The 15,918-nt window shown below is 47.3% G+C and overlaps 1 protein-coding gene across 1 annotated transcript in view; it reads right to left on the reverse strand.

Moving 5' to 3' along the window:
* Nucleotides 1-620: 620 nt before the first annotated feature.
* Ppm1h (protein phosphatase, Mg2+/Mn2+ dependent 1H) overlaps nt 621-15,918 on the reverse strand; it is a 259,153-nt gene continuing 243,855 nt past the window's right edge. The window contains exon 10 of the mRNA XM_052164872.1: nt 621-5,316. Within this exon, the coding sequence (XP_052020832.1) occupies nt 5,169-5,316 (148 nt within the window). The 3' untranslated portion in view covers nt 621-5,168. The remainder of the gene's footprint in view (nt 5,317-15,918) is intronic.

Raw genomic sequence — 15,918 nt, forward strand, 5'->3', positions numbered from 1 at the left:
GAATAAGCCAGCCACATTCTCGAGTAGAGGAGGAGGGGCTTTGCAGGCTCCTGACCCCTAACTAAAGGAGGTATGAATAGCTGATGGCTTCTGAGGGAGGAGTCAGTTTTCCCTAAGGGTGTGGCCAATGGCAGATCAACCACACGCTCCAGTGGATGGCCCCATACCTGGGACCCTATGAGCAGCACAAATCAGGTTTATAAAATAAAATAAGAGAATAAAAAACCCAGAGTTCTGTGTGGAGGTGGAGGAGAGTGGAGATGTGGGAGGGGTTGGGGGATTGGTGGGGTGAAAAGATTAAAATCTATTGTATGGAATTCTCAAGCATCACTCTTGGGAGTAACTTCCCCCTCTAGAACCTTCTTGTGTGATTGTACATATATTCCCTCCACCGCAGCATCCCTTGAGGCAGGGTGGGAGTCTACGAGCCCTCACTACCATGCTGGTGAAGAATTTGATTTGGATTTGGTTTTTGAGTCTGTGCCCAACAGGTGATGACCTCACCATAATTCATGATTCTCTCTTATCACTCTGTGACTCATCAAGAAGAAACTGTACAACGAATTCAAAGACAAAAGACAAAAAAAGAAAAAAAAACATTTTGCTAAAGATTTCCTATATACATATTTATATATACATATATAGTATTTTATTTAAAATGTCATTGAGCATATACAGTTCTTGAGTTTTTTTTCCAGGGGACATTGCACCTAAATTTCAACACACACAAAATATATCCCCTTCGCTAAACAGGTTCTCATTTGGGGTTTACAAAAGTCAATGTTTCACAATCACGAGGCAGAAAAGTACATGGTCCGGAAACAAATTTCCAGGCAGATTCTTCTCAATTCACTGTATGCAGAGTAATTTTTGGAAACCGAGATCACCATATACATTTTCTTACAAATGATCCCCACTAGGGGCCTCCCCGGACTTCCAAAGGAACAAAGAAAATCAGAGGCAAATCAGGAATGGAGAAGTGACGGTACGACCCCTAAACACACACAAGATACTCATCTAATGAGAGAGCGGGGACTGGAGGACCCGGGTTCTCCATCTTCAGCTCACAGCAGCTGAACACAACACTAGGTTTACAGCCTTATTTGGTCACCTCGTCCCCGGATGCTGCATAAACAAGACTTCACCTAAGACACTGAAAAGAAATATTAAAGCTATTTACACAGATAACATTGTGAACTAGAAAGAGCAGTGCTCCCTCAGATAGCATCCACATCTGACAGGGGCCATGAGGCTCACAGAGAAAGTCAACTTGCTCGTGTAGTATCCTCGGAAAGGTCCAGTGCTCATGCATACGTGTACGCGCGCACGCATACACACACACACACACACACACACACACACACACACACAAACACACACACACACACCACCACATTGCCACATAGCACCCGAAGTTTGCTCAGAGAGGTGGGCTGTGGTCTGCAGGCTGTAACACTTCTCTATGTTCACGAGCCCTCACGTTTATGAGTTCCCGACACGAAATCCCTGTCCTGTGGCTTGAAGACCGCCCTACAACTCCATTAGATCTGGTAGGGTCAGGCTGTTTTGTTCATTGCATAGACAATTTCATTGCTTTCTCTAGCTGTCCTGGAAGCACCAACTCACTGAAATTAGAATCTCTTCACAGCATAAAGTACTCTGAAAAAAAAAATCAGAGATCCTGGCTCACTTAAGGAAAGAAAAGCGACACCTTCGAGTACATACAACAGCATCCCCTGCTTGCTCCCAGTACAGCAGACCAGATGAGAAAGGAGGGGGCGGGGTGGGGTGGGGGAGGAGCTGAGAACAAAAGAGATGCTTTCCCAAAGAGATTCCAAACTAAGTCCCCCCCCACCCCCACCCCAGGGGGAGTACTGAACTCTCTACCCAAATGGCCAAGGTCTGGAGTGAAATTTTGCTCCTGAGGCTCTAAGCCTTGTTCATCAATATCCATCTAGGGACATGAGTTCCCTCAAGAAAGTGACTTTCAGGGGAGAGTGGTGGGAACACACTGCTGGCTTTAGTGGCCCCAGGGAGGTAAGATGCTAAGAATTTAAAAATCTCAACATCCCAAATCCACCCAAATCGAATACTGTGAAAAATAGCTGAAACAACGACTTCTCTGACTTGTCCCAGTCAGACAGGAGCTCAGCCAAACGGTCACCTTCCTTCCCAGCCACAAAGGACAGTCACTGGGCCCACAGTCACTACACAACCCCAGCAGGCCCCTCCCACACCTTTGCCTGCTGACTGTTGTTGGTGTTAGGGGAACAAAGCTTTAGTTGTCTCTTAAGAAGATGCTTCAGGGTTCACACTCTTCAGGAAAGTGCCAGGAGTCAGAAGTGCAGACGCTGCTGGCTGAGCGAAGAGATTTAGGGTTGAGGGGGCCTTTCATTAGAGGAAGTAGCCACACAGCCCCCAAGCCGCCCATAAAGACTTGACTAGGAAATCAAATTCATTATGCAAGGCTTCCTCTGAGGCTCTTAGAGCAAGCGGGTCCGGCTGGAAGTCAGTCTAAACACACACTGAAATATGTGTTGCAGAATTCTGAGTGTGTTGTCCTTTGGCCTTCCCAGGAATTCTCCAAGGGCCAACCTGATACATAGACCTCATCCTGTTCTGGGACGGGGTGACTTGGAGTCTGGGGGAAAAATAAGGCCCACACAGAGTTAAGCCCAAAGCACAGAGCAGTATCAGTGTTGTGCAGATCGGCCATGGGCAGTAGCGAATCAGTTTTCCACTTCTGATTTATTTGCTTCATTTGTAGTCTTCACCCCCCCACCCCCACCCCAAACACAAATAGGGCTTTTTAGCCTGCGACTAAGATCTTTCCACCCAGTGTCTCATGAAGAGAACTCCTGGATACCTTTCCAGCTAAAACCAGCAGGGCTCCAGGTTTTAGGGTAATCTGAATTTGGGTTTTTCAGGTTTGGGTTTGGTTCTGCTGATATGTGTGGCTTGGCGGTAGAATTGGGAGAATGTCGTCATGACACCTATAGGATCCTCACACTCCGATTCTGACTCTGGTGGCTTAAATGTGACTGAAGAAGGTCAAGGTGAGACTCAGGGAGATCAGAAAAGCAAAAACATGAAAGGCATTGGGAACTTGGAAATGCTCCCCAAGGAAGGCGGCTCAGAACCTCTATCGGCTTCAAGACTTTCTCAAGTTTCCCATTTGTGCGTGACTTTGAGACCTGGGCACAGTCGGAAGAGAACCACGCGGCCTTAGCGCGCCTGAACAGCTTTCTACAGCATCATATTCTGCCAAGGAAGCGAAAGGATGCCACAGAACACTCCCCACGGAGGTGTCTGGGGTGGTGAAGGCTTCCTGAAGGAGAGGAGTACATGGCCAGTCAGATGGTGATGCTCCAGCCACAGCCACAGCCCTGTCCTCAGGCAGCGAGTTGGCACACACTCGCAGGATGTCACCTGCCATGCTGGGCCCTGGCTCTACACAGTGGGGCGACTTTGTTCCTGAGTAGGAAGGCACCAGGCCATTCCTAAGAAAATATCTACAATTCGAGGAATGTGGATGGCTTAGCAGCCTAGAGGAAACACCCCACCCTTCTCTCCTGGGAAGGGATTCTCGAAGGAATGCTCATAAACCCAAGAGCTGGAATTGCCTCTGGAGCATTTTAGGGAAATGACACCATTGGGTTGGGAATGTCTGAATTATACCAAATGGTCAGAAAGCCGGTATCCTGGAAGACGACAGGAACTGGACTAAGCGACTGGATGCGACTCTGAAGGCAGTGTGCCCAAGAGACAGGTGATTTTTAAACTGGACTTTGCTGTTCTTTCCAGCAAGGCAGCAGGAGGCAAATACTACGTGTGCCGTTGAGGCGTGCGCACCAGTGGGTGCATCGTAGAGTGGTCTCAGCTCTTAGATTTCCATGTTGTGATTCCCCAGAGGAAGGGGGGGTAGGGTGGGAGGGCGGGGGCGGGGCATCACAATGACCAACTGTAATTCAAATTCACTTTAATTCAAGCGTCATCCCAGCTGCCCCTGCACAAAGGTGACAGGTAGAGAGTAGCAACCGCTTAGCTGACTGCGGACACTCAAACCTCCTGTGGCGTGGCCTGGGGAACACTCGAGAGACCAAGGAGCCTGAATCCCACACTCTTCCCTTTAGAAGCACGGTTAGCTGATGGATCCAAGAACACGCTAAGTTGTGGCACTGGATGTTGCTTCTTTTGTGTCTCCAGGACACAGAAGGGGCGGGGGGGGAGTACCACACATTCCAGAAACGAAAACCCAGCCTCTTGAAGCAAAACCTCCAGACGCACAGAGGGACCTTAGAGATAACACAGGAATCATTGGTTCAATGAAACACCCACATTTGGAAGCAAATATATCTATTTGGGGAGAAGACACAACTTGGGGTGGGGGCGGGGGGTAAATGTTACACAACAAAGACAAACTGTCACCTGGGACGGACATTGCTCTGGTCAAAACTATATGGGTATGTGGGGCACAGAATATGGAACTAGCCAGATTGGGCTAGCCTCTGATCTGGAAACTGTCCAGCAATCACTTGCAAAGTCCCAGTGGAGGGAAATGGGAAAGATTGGAGGAGTGTCCAAAAAAAAAAAATTTCTGCCTCACACCACCATTACTACAAAAGAATATAGCGAAACGGCGAGGGGCAGGAAAGACGAGGGAGGAGTGAGACAGGACAGGCAGGATCCCTGAAATAACTGGAATGCACAATAAGATGGCTGCTCAGACATTCTGAGCCATGGTCCTCAAGGTTTCAGTGTGGCCCTTCTCCTGGAGAGATGCTGGCAGCTTGACAGGCTGAGGAGCCTTTCACCAGCTACACCTGAAATGGCTGTCCCTGCTATTCTAGATAAAATAAATAAACGAATGTCTGTGCCCCAAATAGGCAAATCACCGCTCAGGAGCCCCTATAATAGAAACCAAGAGAAAGATAACACTCAGTAGCAGGCTTTGTATCTTGCTCTTATTCAGTGTCCAGACCTGTTACCAAAGAAGAAATGGAAACCTAAGGGTCGCCTTGAAGCAAGGCCTTGTGGCAGCAAACGCCCCATCTGGGCTGGGAAAAAGTTTGCATCACCTGGAATCCAGCCCAGGCACTCCCCAGTCCCGCCCTGCTCAGTGGCACCCGTTTTCTTCCCTTCTGTCCTCCTAGTCCCCTGGGTCACTTTCATGACAGTTTGTTTCCGTGTATTAAAGGAATGACGTATACAGAAATGTCATCTCCTGAGCCCAGTCGGTCGTTCGATATCCGCCACCCTCGGTCCTTCAGGACGCCTCTGGCGCGCATCACCAGGTCCTGAGCTGCCAGTGTGTACCTGTGCAGGGGAAAAAGCAGGGAAAAGACCGTCAGGACTGCGAGGGCAGAGACCAGAGACCAGGACCAGAAAGGCCGGGAAGGAAGCATCGCTATGGCCACTCATTTCCCTAGTTACCCTTACAATGAACAACTACTACTACTAAAGCAAGAGCTGGAGAAATGGCTCAGAGGGTAAGAGCACTGACTGCTCTTCCAGAGGTCCTGAGTTCAAATCCCAGCACCCATATGGTGGCTCACAACCATCTGTAATGAGATCTGATGCCCTCTTCTGGTGTGTCTGAAGACAGCTACAGTGTACTAACATATAATAATAAATAAGTCTCTATATCCGTCCATCCATCCATCCATCCATTTATCTATCTATCTATCTATCTATCTATCTATCTATCTATCTATCTATCTACTTATCTATCTATCTATCTATCTATCTATCTATCTATCTATCTATCTATCGGTACCACATTAAATGATCTACATCATCCCACTGTTCAGACTCTCTAGATGTTATTTATCGCAGTTGAGTCAGTAGAATCCCAGCGTGGTGTTAGTAAACGTTAACAAAGATCCGCATGGGCCCTGTTTTCTGTGACAAACAGTATTTGGCTAAATAAGCACATGAGGAAAAAAAAAAGAAAACAAAAACCTGAACAGAAACTCCTGTTGTCAATAGTTTATTTTTAGGACTATCTTCCTTCTGCATCAAAGGGTTGCGTGGTTTGCTTTACTTTAATGGTTCTGATAAACCTTGAAAAATAGGTTCAGACACTTAAAGGAGAGTGTTAAAAAGACCACATGTGGTATAGGAAAATAACACGGGGTGGGGTGGGGACGAAGGGTGGGCGGGTGTGAGCGATGGTTAAGCCCTGCTATGGGTGAGTTTCCCTACGTGTCTTTATTGGTGTTCTGCTCTCCTATAGTTCATGTAAGGACAGCGAGGGAACACTTTCGTGGAGATTTACACTGTAAACTTGAAGAAGAGGGGTGATATTGAATCAGCAGTAAGGCTAATACCTGGAGAAGGAACTGCAGCTTGAGGGGTGATTGGTGGGCATGGGCTTCTGTTAGCTATGAGACATAAAAATGAAGTAAAACCCTGCAAGTTTCCTCCTCAGCGATCGATCCATGCAGAGACTTAGCTAAGGGACTTCAAAGAAGTCTGGCAGGGCTGGACTTAGTGTGCAGTGGATTATTTTCTAAGCCTTAGCCAGGAAACAAGTGATTCATCTTTCTTCTTCTTTTCTTTTCTTTTTTTTTTTCTGATTTAACATTCGCCAAATAATCTGATTACGATCTGTCTCCCTGTGTAGACTCGCCTACCAGGAAAGAATCTGCTACTTTTTTTTGTGCTTTGAGAGTTATCAGTCAGCTATATTTCTTTGTATAAATGTTAGCTAGCATTCTGGTTTTGTAAGCTTGGTTGAGGTAAGCCTGGCTCTGACAATGAATCTGCTATTTGTATTAAATCATGTTTGGAACCTAAACAGCTAAGACACGATTCTGATAAATCACCAGGAAAATAAATGTCACCTATGTAAGGCCTCTGGGAAGCTTGACAATGGGGCTTTGATAAGACACTTGTGACCTTTTCGCTGCTCGAAGCACCTCAGTGCTGCCTTTGGGCTCTCGGGACAGATGCCTTCCCATGAGCTCTCTAAACCTCCCAAGAATGTACAACGCTCAGGTCAAAACAGACTTCATTTGAAGAACAAGGGCTATAGTGAACCATCAGGGCTGGGGACCCTGAAGTTGTACAGCTTCTAAGAATTAAGTTATTCCTACAGCCGAGGTGGCCAACACAGTGGGTTAGATACCACATTGTATTTAATAAGAAATAAATGTCTCCTTCCGGTTGGGAGACTCGTGGGTGGGAGAGACATCTTTTTTCTAACTCCATCGAGAGGATTATTGACTTGATATAGAGTCTGTATATATACTGACCCAGCAGCCAGTGGGTCTCTTCTTGTGATCAAGAAATAGAGGACTGGAGAGATGGCTCAGAGAATAGTTGGGAGCACTTATTGCTTTTGAGGAGGACTCCAGTTGAGTTCTCAGCACCTGCATGGGTCCAATGGAGTTGATCCTCTCTTTTGACCTCCTTGGGCACCAAGCAGGCATGTGGTACAGAAACATTTACATAGGAAAAATGTCCATACACAAACAAATACAATAAATATTAAAAAAAAGAGTGGCATCTGTGAAGGCTTTAGGCTGAAGAAACATATATATATATATATATATATATATATATACACACACACACACATACACATATATATATATATACATACACACACATATATACATACATACCCACATACATATACATATACACATATATATACACACATATACATATATACACATATACATTTACATACATATACATATATATGTATACACACACACACACATATGTGTGTGCATACCTCAGTCCCACACTTGGCAGCTTCTAAGGGGCTTGCCTGGGGTTATTCTTGATTTTATATCCTATTGTATATGTAAAACATAACCACGAGGGTGGTAATAATGATGCCACCAGCCGCATTCAGGTGATGTTCCTCTCCCCGTGACTGACCATCTCTGGACTTTCATTTTGAAGATTCAGATTCTTCCCTGATGATGGTGGCGGCACACACCTATAACCCCAGCATCTAAGCAGGACGCAGGTGGATCTTTGAGTTCTAGGCCAGCCTGGTCTACAGAGTGGGTTCCAAGACAGTCAGGGCCACACAGAGAAACCCTGTCTCAAGAAAGGAAGAAAGAACCTGATGACTCAGATCTTTCTTCATTAGGGTTGAACCCACCCTAAACCAGCCTGAGAGGAGAGGAGACGTGAGCATGGTGAACTGGGAAAACATGGGTGACAAGAAAAGACAGATGTACATTTAAAAAGTCAGGAAAGGAAGCTCTGACAAGTCAGGACACGCTCTTAATGTCTGTCTGGTCATAAGGCAAACAGGTCTGATGGGGTCTGGCAGACCTGAGAAATGGTTGGGGACCAGGATCAGTCAGAAGAGCACAGAGGCAGGGGGACAGCTCCGTACTGCTTGTGACTTTGGGTTTTTCATTGTTAGTTTGTTGGGACAGAGTCTTGCCCTACAGGCCACAATTCCACTGCCTCAGCCTCTCAGATACTGGGATCACATGGTGTGTAGACTGGCAGATCTATTTTTTTTTAAGACTTATTTATTTTATGTATATGACTACACTGTAGCTGCCTTCAGACACACCAGAAGAGGGCATTGGATCCCATTACAGATGGTTGTGAGCCACCATGTGGTTGCTGGGAATTGAACTCAGGACCTCTTGAAGAGCAGTCAGTGCTCTTAACTGCAGAGCCATCTCTCCAGCCCCATTCTAGTATTTTTAAATGGTCAGAGAGTTAGCTCTCCACCCCTTTCTCTCTCTCTCTCTCTCTCTCTCTCTCTCTTTCTCTCTCTCTCTCTCACACACACACACACACACACACACACGAGAGAGAGAGAGAGAGAGAGAGAGAGAGAGAGAGAGAGAGAGAGAAAGAGAGAGCGAGAGGGGGGGAGGAGGGGGAGAGGGAGAGGGAGAGGGAGAAGAGAGAGAATTTCATACATGTATGCAGGAGAGCTTTTAAAAAGTTGAATCCTAGCCGGGCGGTGGTGGCACACGCCTGTAATCCCAGCACTCTGGGAGGCAGAGGCAGGCGGATTTCTGAGTTCGAAGCCAGCCTGGTCTACCGCGTGAGTTCCAGGGCAGCCAGGGCTACACAGAGAAACCCTGTCTTGAGAAAAAAAAAAAAAAAGTTGAATCCTAGGCCACCTGGAGACACTGGCTCCTTAAGAAACTTACATCCTAAGGGTCCCATTTCAATGAGGTTTTACCTTTTAAATATCGTTGTCACTTACTGCATGATAAATTCCTTGGAAGATGACCATCCGTCCATTCTTCCGTCTGTTTGGACTGCGAGCTGGCCTTCGACGGCCACTCCTCTCTCCAGCCCTGCTCCTGGGCTTTCAGCGTAGGCAGTCTCTAATCCAGGCCGAGCTGGAGCTGAAGACGCCCTTAAACTTCCGATTCTCCTGCCTCTACCTCCGGAGTCCTAGGATCCTGCGTGCCACTATGCCCTGTTTTACGTGGCCTTGGCGACAGAAGGCTGGGCCTGTGTGTGCTAGCTCCTTACGCTAACTTAGCTATGCCCCGGGTTCTGAATTTCCTGATACCGAAGTCCACTCTCCTTCCTCCATTTCTTCCTTTTCATTTAAATCCCCAGGCCTCTTACCACAAGGCCTGTCACCCTGTTGTCTCTGATGCTCCTTAATTTTCTCTGTAGCCCCTCCCCCACTCGTGACTTAGGAAGAACTCAGTAAGTATTCAGCTGCTCTCCCTTCCAGTATGTTCCCTTCTCACCAACCATCCCTAACGGACCGAAAATCTGAGCCCCGAAACAGGAAATCACAGCCCTCAGCGCTGCCTTCTCACCTTGGTGCTAGTCAATTACAGAGCAAACAGGACTTCTAAGTCTCATCCTAAGTGTATTATGTCTTTAATGGTATGTGGCTAATTAAAAGAAAACCCTATCTTAGTCATTAGAGTTTCGGTTATTATAAAATGGTGTATATGAGCCTTTATTCTCACTATAACACAGACACAAGACAGACAGACACACATAAACACACACAGACACACACAAATGCACACAAACACACACAAACGCACACAGACACAAGCACACACATACAGACACACACAGAGGACACAGACAGACAGACACACACAGAGAGAGAGAGAGAGAGAGAGACAGAGAGAGAGAGAGAGGAGAGGAAGGCTTATTCTGGCCTTTGTTTTCCCTCTTTTCCTTACGTGGACTGCCCACCATATTGACAGCTGCTGGAACATTTCACCCCCCCATCCCCCAGCCCCTAGTCCCCCCTGCACACACAGGTTATTTGGAGACACTGTTATTTTTGCTCACTCGACAATTAGACTCAATTTTCAATATACAGTCGACTATTTCTGCCATATTCCTAAAAGCTAAAATGACTTCACCATCTATATAACAGGGTAATACTTTAGTTTGCTTTAGCTTTAAGCCTCTATTAGTCACTATTATCATATATTATTTGGGTGTGTAAGTGAACCAACGCTCGCGTGAAAACTTCCTCACTTCTCTCAGTCCACTCCTTGCTCTGGGTTTTGTTTCCTGCTAGACAAGTACATCAAGGTAAGTCCTTTAGATTACATCAGCTTTGGACAATGAAAACCTTCATCTCACTTGGGGTAAGAAGAACTTTATGAGGTGCTGTACTGGAGACTGCTTTTTTTTCACTTGTGTTTTTAGATTTAAAAATTTTTTAAGCCGGGCGGTGGTGGTACAGGCCTGTAATCCCAGCACTCTGGGAGGCAGAGGCAGGCGGATTTCTGAGTTCGAGGCCAGCCTGGTCTACAGAGTGAGTTCCAGGACAGCCAGGGCTATACAGAGAAACCCTGTCTTGAGAAAAACCAAAACCAAAACCAAAAAAAAAAAAAAAAAAAAAAAAAATTTAAATTGTACATGTTCTCTGTGTGTGAGTGTGCGCTTTCGTGCACACACTTGTATACGTGCATGCATGCATGAATGCACAAGTGTGCCAGAAAAGGGTGTTGGATTCCCTGCAGCTGGAGATAACATGTTTATATGTCACCTGACATGGTTCTATGTACCAAATGTGGTCCTCTGCATAGCACTTTTTATTCATCAGTATCTGTCTGTCTGTCTGTCTGTCTGTCCATGTGTGTATGTGCATGCTGCAGTGTGCACACGGTGGTCAGAGACCAACTTCATGGAGTCTGTTTCATCCTTCCGCCATGTGGGTTCCAGGGATCTAACTCAGCACCTCAGGCTTGGTGGCAGACACCCTCAAAGGATGAGTCATCTCCAGCCCTGAGGTTTTTATACAGCTCCCTGCCATCCTACCTTCCGGAAGTACCTTGCACCTGCCCCCATGCGATGCCCTTCCCCCCTCTGGTCGCCTCCTTAGACGACTGCTGCACAATCCCTTCAGTGAGCTACTTCATTACAGTGAGCTCTCCGTCTCGGAAGTCTCTGGTTCTTTTCCAAATCTGCCTCATGATTCTACATCCGTATCTTTAGTTCCTTCTAAACCATCCTCTGGGGTGGAGAAGATAAGGGCAGAGCTCCATCCTATCTTTCTGCCTTTTCTGCAACATGTGTTTTAAGGTAAGACAACAACTGGAATCCATGTTGACCATGTGCCATGCGGTATCTAGATTTAAAATAATCTTCAGAGGGTGTGGGTGGTGGGGTTGGATGCTATGGAGTCTTTCCAGGACTGCGCGTATCCATGTTAGGATCCCTGTCATGGTAGTGTGAAGGTTAACGTCACATTTGTCCTGTGTGGTAGGAATACCTAGCCCTTTCCTCCTTAAGCCAGAGCTTCGATTTTGTGCAGTATTTGCCCTCAGTACCCAAGCACTCCTGGGAAAGAACCACCTCTCACTGGAGGGTGAAACTTGGGGATCATCCCAGGACTTGTGGGCCCTACATTGTTCTGAGGATCTGAGATGCTGCACACGCCTCCTCCTGGCTCAGCATCCATGGTGCTGTGCTATCCCGCCCATCACACAGCCCTCCATAGGACACCGCATTCCGTAAGTGAGATTTGAACTGGAGCGCTCTGGATGGCTTCCTGACATGCCTTTTATGGGATGGCAAACCCTGGTTGGGATGAAAGCCAACTGTATGGCCCTTGTACGGAAGCCTTCCTCATGAACAGAACTCCGCTAACAAGCTCACAGAAGTTCTGTTCCAGCCCCTGCAGTGGGCCAAGCTGGTGAACACCGCAATATCCCTCACATTCAAAATTTAGTTTCCTCCAAGCGTGGAACCAGTGCCACGGCTGCTTTTCATCGAGACTGGCACACAAAGAAACTGCCCTCCAGAGGAAGAGCCACGCCTTGCTCTTGGTGTATTTTTCTAAGGTCTACCTTATCGGAGTTACCTGGGTTGCCAACAATGAGAGAAAATGCTTCTTGTGGCCATGAAACAGGAAGCGTTGAAATAGTGAGAGGGAACTATGTCTACGCACCACAGACTGAAGAGTGTGGCCCGAACATGAAACAAATATAAAACTCACAGCTCCATAGCAAAGGACAGGATGGCTTTAGACAGGACGGAGGTGGACTGTGGACCTCTGGGACCTTGAAGCAGGCTGAGGCGGCCTACAGTTCCGGAAGCTGGATGTGGAATCTCTGTAAGGCGTTCCTCATAAATGCCTGCTCAGGCAGTATTAGGGACCTGCGGCCTTTGGAAGGGCTCATTCTCTCCAAAGCAAGCGTCTTCCTTGGAGATGACATGCATTTTAAGACTGTTTTTCTTCCCTGCCTGAAGCTCTCAATATTGATTGGCAAAGTTCTGCTGAAAGAAATGGCTGCCAAGGAAGAATGGGGCTTTGGAAAATTCAGAGGGCTACACTCTGAAGCGGGAGAGGGGTGGATCATTGGAGGAAGGTCAGTGGGGTGGGGGGCAGAGAAAACAGAAAAGGAGAGGGGTTGAAGCCATGGGAAGGCAATGCTCTTTCTAAACCACTGAGGTAGGGCAATAGACCTCAACGGTCTCAGCTGGGTAGTGACTCTTGCTTCTGTCACCTCTGCAGTGATTCAGACAACAAGCGGTTCAATGGCTGAGGATCCCCGAGATTTCATCTCTGTTTTCACACCACCTAGATGGATGGCTCTGGAAAGCTTCTAGGACCCCTCTTTTCCTTGCCTGAAAACACTGGAGTACTAACACTGTAAATCTCCAGGCTTCTACAGAGATTAAGACCGTCTTTTATAAACATTCAATATGGCGGACTGCACATGGCCAGAGATCAAGAAGTGTTAACAATCATCCCCTTCATCAGACTTCAAATGTCTTACTCCTTCCCACGAGCAAGTCATTTACTTCTTACAGAGATGGTTTCCCACGAGACCACCTTGGCATGAGCATGGGACTGTCAAGAATAAGACAACCCCAGGCCTCAGCTAGCCATCCCCACAGCCATTAAACGCTACGGCTGGGTGGGAACTTCTACTAGCCTTGTGGATCCTGCAGAAAAGGACCTCTAAGAGGGAGGGTAGGTGGGCAAGAACTGGGGGATTAATGGCTTCCAAACATTAACATATAAAAGGCAACCTCCCTCTGCTGGCTGTTACCCCTCAGTTGCACAATGTGAGGGAGGAGGAGCAGTTCCCTTTGCATTCTGAGCAGGTCTCTGAGATTTAAGAGGGAGGAAAAGCTCCCCAGCTTTGGAACTTGGCAGGGAATCTATGGTGATGAACTGAGGGCCTGCCTGGGCGTGGCTTGGAGGTGGCCTTTGTTGTGCTTGGAGAGTAGTCATTTGTTTTGAGGGGAGGCACATCCTTTAGGTGAACCCATGGGAGGTGGGCCACCCCTCAGAGTAAAAGTTGAGATTGAGAAGCTATTCATGGGCTCTGACACCAGTTTAGGGTACAAAGGACCTGCTTAGGCCAAGAAGCCTGAGGCACCAGAGCAAGGCTTCAGGGTGGAGAGAACACCCCGCCCCGTGGGAAGGGTTAGAATCCCCTGCCCCCTGCTATCCAAAGCCAGGCCCTTTCTACCTCTCAGCACCCTGGCAGTGCCGGGCTCCTTCAGTGGTGAATGTTTATTCTAGTTCAAATCCCAAACACCAATATTTCAGTACAAGGAGGAATAACAACCTGGCTCCTTCTTGGTCCTCTCTGGCAAGCTCTTTGAAATTCCCTGAGGTGGCCACACAGCTAAGTGCTCACACAGCATCGCTTTGCCAGCCCCAGCAACCAGAGAAAGACGGCTGTCTGTGTGCTCGAGCGAAGGCTGCTGTAGCCAGGATCTCAGGCTGACTTCCAAATTCCCACGGATCCGAATCTGCTAAGCGGCATACAAGGAACTCGAGCGCAGATTTTTATCTAGTCTACAAACACCAGATCAAACACTCATGGATCTGTTCCTAAAACCTGCAAGCGATAAGGGGGGGGGGGGGGGAAGTGAGTCCTTTCTGCTTGTGAGGCACGGTGGTTTATAGTGAGTGCTGCTGGGAAACGACTTCAACAGAAACAACTTACAGAAATATTTCCTCCTCCTGAAAGAAAGAAAGAAAGAAAGAAAGAAAGAAAGAAAGAAAGAAAGAAAGAAAGAAAGAAAGAAAGAAAGAAAGAAAGAAAGAAAGGAAGGAAGGAAGGAAGGAAGGAAGGAAGGAAGGAAGGAAGGAAGGAAGAAAGGAAGGAAGGAGGGAAGAAAGGAAGGAAGAAGAAAGGAAGAAAGGAAGAAAGGAAGAAGAAAAAAAGAAAAGAGAAGAAGAAAACCTTTAATACTTTATCTTTTGCCAAAATAAATTTGATATTACCAGGGCAATACAAACTGGCATTGACGGCTCTATTAAGGCTGCAGTGTAGTGATGGGTTTGTTTGTTAGTTTTTAGCCTTTAACCTTCCCCTTCCTTCTTAAGCCCCACAGCTCATCAGAAGGCAGAAAGGGAGAACACCCTTATCGTCAAAAGGTACCTCATGCTCGAGGGAGAGGGACTTGGGTACACCAGACTTTAAAGGCTCCATTCAGCTCGGCCAGGGTTGGGCATGAGGCTCCATGCCTGTATCATGAGCCAGGTCCTGTTGGCGGCTGCAGAGAGCGCACTGGTGTCACAGCAGGGGCAACAGAGAGCTGTCAGGCGCAAGGTAGAAAACCCAGGGTTTTCTACCGATGGGTTTGGGCAATAATGGGGGGAGCAAAGCCAGGCAAAACTTTGCCTCAGTATTGGGAGGTTGGATTCTGGTTTCTCTCGCCTTTGCCTGTCCACCTCCCTTTGAGAAATAGTAACAACCTATTCCTTTCTGACAAAATGTAACCATCTTCACCGATGGTTCAGACACTGCCTCCCACCTTGAATGTTTCCCTGGCGAGGAGAGGAGCCCACCAGTAAACCTCGAGCATAGCAGAGAGGACAGTCAGTTCCACATGTTTTTACCTTGATTAACCTCTGAGTCACGTGACTTCCGAATCACACACTGTCTTTAAGTTGTAAAAGAGAATCTGACCAGAGTGACAGGGGCAATGGTTCATGCACCCCAGACTCTGGTGACCTCCAACCACCTAGAATGTTAGCGTGATTGTGTTCCCTCTCAACAGCTCCTCTGGTGACCCCACAGAGGAGTCCCTGCCAGCTCCAGTCCTCAGCACTTCTGGGCAAACTCCAGCAAAATGAAAGGAAGACCAAACTGGGCTGCACTCGTCTACAAAGCTGCCTTTTAATTTTCTGATTTTTCTGAGGAGACAGTTCAAAAAGAGGGAAAGCTGGGGCCTTATGGGATCCCAGGGTGCATTTGTACCCACTCCCTGCCTGAGAGGAAGGTATGCAGGCCAAAGGTATGCTGATTGGCCTTTATGTTAATCCCCAGTCCCTCAGAAGTGGAGGGGGTGCTATTTTACCCTCTTCTTTGGGGGGAGGGTGTTATCCAGGGAAGACAAGGCTGGCAATTTGTTGAGAATGGCTGTCACTCGGACACAAAAGAAAGATAACAAGAGAAAACCCACACACAACACAAACAGATGCCCAGCTACTAAGAAACCACAAGTCCTCCAGTCGCTGGT

This window comes from Apodemus sylvaticus, chromosome 20 (assembly GCF_947179515.1).
Source record: "Apodemus sylvaticus chromosome 20, mApoSyl1.1, whole genome shotgun sequence".
In the NCBI taxonomy this organism is placed as follows: Eukaryota; Metazoa; Chordata; class Mammalia; order Rodentia; family Muridae; genus Apodemus; species Apodemus sylvaticus.